This window comes from Physcomitrium patens, chromosome 2 (assembly GCF_059467195.1).
Source record: "Physcomitrium patens ecotype Gransden chromosome 2, ASM5946719v1, whole genome shotgun sequence".
Taxonomy (NCBI): Eukaryota; Viridiplantae; Streptophyta; class Bryopsida; order Funariales; family Funariaceae; genus Physcomitrium; species Physcomitrium patens.
In genome coordinates this window covers 13,784,812-13,792,133 of record NC_143411.1, presented here as the reverse complement: position 1 = coordinate 13,792,133, position 7,322 = coordinate 13,784,812, and the positions used below count along the sequence as shown (strand labels likewise).

At 42.6% G+C, this 7,322-nt stretch overlaps 1 protein-coding gene across 4 annotated transcripts; it reads right to left on the bottom strand.

Moving 5' to 3' along the window:
- Positions 1-1,861: 1,861 nt before the first annotated feature.
- On the bottom strand, positions 1,862-7,115 carry LOC112279036 (putative UDP-arabinose 4-epimerase 2). Of its 4 annotated transcripts, none has more exons than XM_024513083.3 (11): positions 6,934-7,115; positions 5,498-5,722; positions 4,897-5,021; positions 4,560-4,670; positions 4,320-4,427; positions 4,049-4,140; positions 3,706-3,847; positions 3,526-3,623; positions 3,202-3,331; positions 2,910-3,054; positions 1,862-2,811 (listed from the first exon to the last, which is right to left on the bottom strand). In XM_024513083.3, exons 2-11 carry the CDS (start codon positions 5,586-5,588, stop codon positions 2,570-2,572), a joined length of 1,284 nt encoding a protein of 427 aa, XP_024368851.1. In that variant the 5' UTR covers positions 5,589-5,722; positions 6,934-7,115; the 3' UTR covers positions 1,862-2,569. The 4 variants fall into 4 exon arrangements, with proteins under 4 accessions (XP_024368851.1, XP_090103367.1, XP_090103370.1 ...); XM_090247241.1 differs by having other exon boundaries at positions 6,859-6,943; XM_090247244.1 differs by lacking the exon at positions 6,934-7,115 and adding an exon at positions 6,414-6,933.
- Between the last annotated feature and the right edge of the window lie 207 nt (positions 7,116-7,322).

The window sequence follows — 7,322 nt, the reverse complement described above, 5'->3', positions numbered from 1 at the left end:
GTACAGATTATTATTGTTTATCCCGGTAGTTAACTGGGTTTTGCGAGATAAGAGTTTCTTATTACACTAACCTGTTTCTCTGTCCGTAACACTGAGCTCTTGTTGGTTTTATCTAGTTACTGTGTCATGTTTTCAAATCATGTTCAGTTCATGTTAGTGAATCAGAGTGTTCAGGAGTATTAGTGCAGTTTGTGGTTTGAACACTTGCCACCCATTTGAACAACGTCGGATACCTGTCTATCTTAGAATTGTGATGAATAGCGACAAACACCATGACAAACCGCGATGCCATAATTGACAATGTGGGTGTTGCAAAATAACGTGTCTCTCTGGATACAGAATTATTCTACATATGGTGTCAAAACTTGAATGCTAAAAAAAAGCTTGTCAGGGCAGTACTCAAGGGTTCTTTAGTTTCTTTGACAGGATTCAAGTATGATGCACTTTCCTCAGGATAATTGCTGGAGACGCACCTGCAATGACAACACGCTACATTTCACTCCTGTGGAACAACAGATCCGAATATATATGTGGTGAACGAGTCACTGAACCTTGCTCACAAGAAATTTGTGGCCTCCAAACCTATCGTTCATACCACTTTCAACAGCAACACCAACTGTGTTCATCATTATTGGTCCTGGTTTGGCTGCATACAAATGCTTCCGAACATTTCAACCAGATTTGTGATCCTTTCGGGCATTTCACTCAATCACCGAAGATCAGTATTTAGTGGATACATCATGTATGTTCCTTGTTCGAAATTATGACTGGCTCCTCCCCGGAATGAAAAATTGACATAACAGGGTTTTGAATGTTTTGAACTTCACTTGAGATTGTGGAGTCAATACTGCACAATGAGATCTTTCTAGTTTTCGTTGGACCCTCGATTTGGCAACCTTTGACGTAATTTGCACCACCAGAACAGCTCTTTTAGCTGCCGGTCACAACAAGAGCAATTTATTACCAGCTTTACCAGGATCACTAACAGTCCTCTACCTACCGGGAGGTCACTCCGGACTGAGAAAACCATCGTGCAATCATCGGCATGATGAAAGGGTTCACAAAACAGATAAACAATGTTTTCAAGCTTTTGTACAGTGAACTATGCAAGAACTAATATGCACATAACTCCTGTTCATGGCAACAGACGAAGGGAAAATGGAGAAAATACTCAACACCTGCATGTCCACCCCAGCATTGCAGTCTATTCCCATTTGGAGTTTTCGGCTACAGCCATTGGATATTAATGAACAGACTATCACATGTGAAGACAATATCTATCTACCTCGGTTAAATCAATAGCAACACCACGGTAGTTCGTGGAAGGGACTTTCGCAACCCCTCAAGCATGTGTGTGTGTGTACATATATAAATATATATGACAATATAGGATCCACATCCCAAAAAAACACACGAAGACCAGGTTTTCACCAAATCAATCAGATCTTCCACAAATTCAGGACATGCAACTGAATTTTGCTAACAAAAACGACATTGAAACTTTCGGCTCCAAGTGACTGAAAAGAGGAGCAACGATTTTGTGTTTATGATCACTTTTTATTTTTCTCTTTGTCAGACTTATGATTCTTGGAAACTATAGCCTTGATTGTACTTATTTTGTACAAAGCTATGTACCATAATTAATTTGAATCTGATGTTTGAGATCCAAGTTTTTCTTCCTCTCGTTTTTGTGTCATTTGAATTAGTTTCATGATTTTTTTAAATAGTATACATCATTACTTGGTCTTTGAAGTAGCTACTTCAAAAAGAAGGTGACAATAGTATACATCATTTCTTGGTCTTTTTTCTCATCAAGTCTTAATCCAAGACTTGCTGATAAACTGTTAACATTCACTCTGTGTTGTATTTTTCATAGCTTTTATATTCCAATAAAATGAATAAATAAAACTCAGAGGATTCCTTGAACCAAACTCGATTCTTTCCCTGCTCTATTTTCTGCTAACCATATCCGAACACTTAACATTGCATAACAGACAACGTTGTATAGATATATACAACTTCTCACGTTTGTGAAAATATTTGAAGAAAAGCAGGAAGAGCATGATTTGATCACTACCAGACCTTTCGTAGTCATGAAATGAAGAGATTGCATGTAAGGCTTAGAGCTCCTGTGCACAACCTGTACAAGACCCTGCACTTGAGAATGTCATGTTCATCCGCTTGGATTCAACGTCAACAGCCCTGGTCGCTGCTGCAGAACAAGACCTGTCTATAAGCCGTGTGCTACTTGGGTTTGGTGAAGCCTCAATGTGAAGCTTACATCTACACATCCTGCGAGTTATCGGTACCGATTTCCCCCCGAACGTAACCATCTCTCCACCATTTTGAAGTGGAAATCCAAATCAACCCTCGCACTGAGAAGTTGGTGAATCAACTGAGTCCATACACATCAAGACAATTCGATGCACAACATAAGTGCATACGTAAATGTTTGTCCTTATGCAGCCTGCAGCATGTGTTGACTTCATCGATTTCTGCAGAAGAGAGCATTTTCTGCAGCAAGGGTGCGTTAACAGAGCAAGCAGTCAAGTCACCGACTCCCCAAAGCTCAGCTATTCAAATAGTTCACAGCCGTATAGCCCTTCGGATGCGCTTTCCGCCACTTCCAAGCCACTCTTAGCGTCTTTGTCAAGTCCGTATGACGGGCAGTCCAATTGAGCTCATTCTTGATTTTAGTTGGGTCACTGTAAACCTCGGCATAATCACCCGGTCGTCGATCCATGTATTTAACAGTTACATTCACACCCGTTGCTGCTTTACATGCTTCAACGAACTGCTTGACACTAACACCTGTGAAATAAAAACGCAACCGGTAGCGTCGGTTTTATTGATCTAATGAACAATTATGAGAAACAAACCCACCCTTTAATTAGGAGCAAAGAGCTCACCTTTACCAGTAGCTACATTGTAGATACCCGGTTTGCCAGGCTTCGCAGCGTTCAGGGCCTTCACGTGAGCATCTACGAGATCTGTCACATGAATATAATCTCGTACGCATGTTCCATCCTCGGTATTGTAATCCGTCCCTTGGACCTGAAAACAGCATGTCACAATGGTCAGTGTAAACGCAACAGACCATACTGAAATATTGTCGCACCCAAGCAGGAACTCAGACATGAGTGAACTAACGGAACCCTGGGAGCTGAAGAGTTAAATCATGAGAGTAAGAACAGCTTAAACCTTCAATTCTGGAATGACACCCATTGCTGCATCAAAGCAAGCCCCTGAAATTCGTCCATGTGCTCGAAGTTCCGGTCGCGGAGCCTCTCCTAGACGTCCTTTGGAATCAGACCCAATAACATTAAAGTACCTGGCTCACCCAAACGTGGTTGATGTAACAAAAAGCCAGAACTTCATGTACGTAAAAGCAACGAAGTCCATCGATCGTCCATTGATCTTAGCCTTAATTGAAATACACAATCCTGAGAAGCTTTACAGCTCACAAGTACAAAGAAACCTGAAAGTCGAGCAACGAATTCTTGGGACATATAAACAAGGACAAACCTCAATATCATCACCGCTAACTGGTCGTTGCTCTTAACATAGTCCAAAATTATGTCCTCTGCCATCTTCTTTGCTTTCCCATATGGATTTATTGGAACCTGTAAAGAAGTGCACGAGATTAGAATTGTTTCCGAGAACTACACATCAGCAAAACAGAGCTAAGTGTAAAACAATTTTTACCTGTGGTGTGCTTTCCTTTATGGGCATAACATCCGGTTCTCCATAAGTTGCACAGGTGCTTGAGTAAATGAGTTTGTGAACACGATGCCTCACCATGGCCTCTACCAACCCTAGAGTATTTGAAGTAATATTATGGTAATACCTGCAACAAATGAAACGATCTATACGTCAGTTACTCTCTGGACATAACTCTACTTTGCAATTCACCATCATGCTCGTCACAGGTAGTTTTGAGGCTCAGAGCTATTACAACTTACAAATCACCTGTATACACTTCCAAGGTAATTTGTAAAGGAGATCAATCAATACCAAACGAAGGCTATGTAAGAAGAGTGAATTTCACCTAAGCGGTTCTGCCGTACTTTCTCCAACATAAGCCACAGCTGCAAAATGCATGACCACATCTATTGCATTTTTGCTGAAAACCTCATTTATCTGCAATTGCTAATTAAGGAAAAACACTCGAGACTGGATTACGAAGAACAAGCAGGTCTGGAAATCATGCCAAAAACATAATTGTTTGAAACAATTCATCATTAAACTATCCTCGAAAAAAGCATTGGAATGCAACAAAGAGCATTTTTTCGCCCATGTAATTAGCATCGTGAGGATACAGCTTTACTGTCACCAAGGTCTACGTACAAGAATTGTAATCGCCCGGGTTCTGGAAACAGCCCTTGCAGAACTTGAACGGCTCCCATATTTCCTCTTGATAGATTGTCCTGAAAATTCCAAAAGTAAACTCAAATTGTCAGTATACAGGCAGGAGAGCAGGTTGTGCTAGAGATGAAATACCAGAAGCACACATGACAATTTGCTTGCTTTCATAGCTACATAGGGAGGTGAGTAGCAACCACTATAGTGACTCGATAGCCATCTTTGAGTAATCTTAAAGTGGCATGGGAGCCAATGTAGCCTGCACCGCCAGTCACTAACACGTGGGTCACATCATCTTTGACCGAGAACTGCAGGCACAATCCATTAAATAATCTTAGCAAAAGTGAGCACAAGCATCATGCACATATAGACACAACCAAAATTCATCTACCCTATTGTAAAGGCTCATCCAGCCGAAAGGCGCTATGAAAGTAGATGGTCTTCTAACAACCTTGATTTGTCCTCACGCCGTAGTGCATGTGAGAAGGTTGAAGGTTAAATTCAAAACGAGGCTAGAACAACAGAAGATCATACCTTATCAATAGTTCCAGCAGAATCGTACTGACGAAGGATGAACATGCAAAGCGCAGTTAATGTCGCTGCAAGGAGGACCTTGATCACTAACTGCGAGCGTGGCCGTGAGACTCCATGAACCATCCCTACCGATCGGAAGAGCGCAAGATACCCGTAAGTCAACAAACACACACAAATTCTCCACCAAAAAATTAAAATTAAAAATTAAAATGCCTAAACTGCCGCTTGCATTACATACATCCGTCATCTTGATGACGATACCAATCTCGCAGCACATAACCAAGCTTCCAATCTACGTCCCAATAACTTCCAGATATGATAAAGTGTGAATTGCGGTATATATATATATATATATATATATATATATATATATATATATATATATATTTGTCAACAAAGCATTGTCTTTAAAAATATACATAAGATATGAACGCTCCCCAGAAATACAAGCGAAACCGTGCAAACAACTACAGAGGACACCTTCCGTGATCACATACAGGCCATCTCCGGAACTAGAAAAGAAAGTATAAAGAGCATTAATCAGAAACTGTTGCAGCTATAGAGATTGAACGAGATGGCCATTAGGTTAAGATAAAACCACCTGCAAGACTCCATGTTCCCCTGCCCAACCGAGTAGGGGTATTCCCTCCTGTGTTGCTCCGCCTCCGAACAAGGGGAGAACCTGGCATCATACTTGCTGAATTTTCAGGTACCGAGTGCTTCACCCTCTATTGGAAGCAATATATAGACCTCAAACTACATATGCATTTCTTCTCTCGCATAACCTTCTGACAAGGCCAGTACCATTTGTGAATTACGAAGAGACCTACAAGATCGAGACAGCCACACGTGGTCAATTACTGCGGTTCCGCAATGTCGGGGGAGGACAAAGATATAAGAGACACAGCAGCGAGGACCAATACGGGAAAACGAGTTTCAAATACATATGGGCCATTCCTGTGCTCCAACAAGACCTACAAACCATCCCAACTTAGGACTCGAATGATGTAGACTCAGCCGAAACAGTATCGTGACAGGCTTACGATAAGAGAGGCGATTATGCTGAACAGTTAGACAAACATGCACGTGGTAGACCTACTGCATGATCGAAAATCGAAACGTGAGCATCGCCCCAGATTCTAGAAAACACCTTCTACCACGTATATGAAGAGCATTCACACGTGTTTCCAAGCGGCGCTGTCAGCTAAAGACGGCGACACGACTACCTGGATGCTATAAATATAATATTATACTAAAACGTAATTAGAAAAACAATAAACAATGTTTATGAATTATTCAATACCGGCATCTCTTCAGAAATACAATCTCGGCAATCACCCCCGCATTCGAGCTGATTTAAGGTCACACAAAAAAGTCGGCATTCATGCTTCTTCGGCAATAAAGTATTTTGTAGGAGAGAAGGAGAGAAGACCCAGAAGACTTTTTGAGGACCGTTTTCTAGCGACATGTCGAAGTGCATGAATGCGTTCAAAGCAATTCCTACTCCAAATTCGCACCTCAAACCGACAGCCCAGTTAATATACAAAGTGAACACCCATTCAGGCTGGGCCTCGCCGAGCCCACTACAGCACGTCGATGGGAAATAGCACTCGCAAGCTGAAAATCCGCATCCACCCTAAACCCCTCCCTCACGACCAAAATAACTCGCTCTGTAAGCTTGACGGTAGCAGAATGATCCAGACCCAAAGAGTGTGCACAGGAAATATGCGAAATGGCGTGTGACTCAACATGCCTATTCCGGCAAGTAGCACCAGCTCTCTGCTCTAGTTTTACCCAAAACCCGGAGCCAATCACAAAGACAGCGGACCACACACACGCCAAGATAAAGCACAATTCCGAAATCAAAAGAAAACCACCACCACCACAAGACCTCGCAGCAATCGACCCAGAAGACCCCAACACTACAAAATCCGTTGGAAGCAATGCGGAACGGCGACAAACCACACGAAGTTGGGGAGAAATTTGCACTCAAAGCAACAGAGAAATCCTGCGCAGCACAAAACCAGAGAAATTCACCTGCTGCAGGCTGCTACTGCTACTGTAGAGGATGCTGGGAGTACGCAACAGCGGCCGACCCTGAGGTTCACTCACGACGATGACTGCGGTGAGATTCGACATGGAAGGAGAGGAAAAAAATACACAAAAAACAAAAAAACAATCAGAAGCACGACCGCATCACCGCTGACGACAAAATCTCTTTCGCTCTCTGACACTCACTCCCCCACCCCCACCTTCAACTCCGCGGCTCCCCCCCCCCACCGCATCGCTTCCGTCCATACGTCCGTTCGTTCGTACTTCCGTCCGTCAGTGAGTCCGCCTGTCTTCGTTCGTCTCCGTCCTTTTGTTCTCGTTTGTCTTCGTCCTTCTGTCCTCTCGTTCGTTCACGGATCCTTCCGATCCCAACT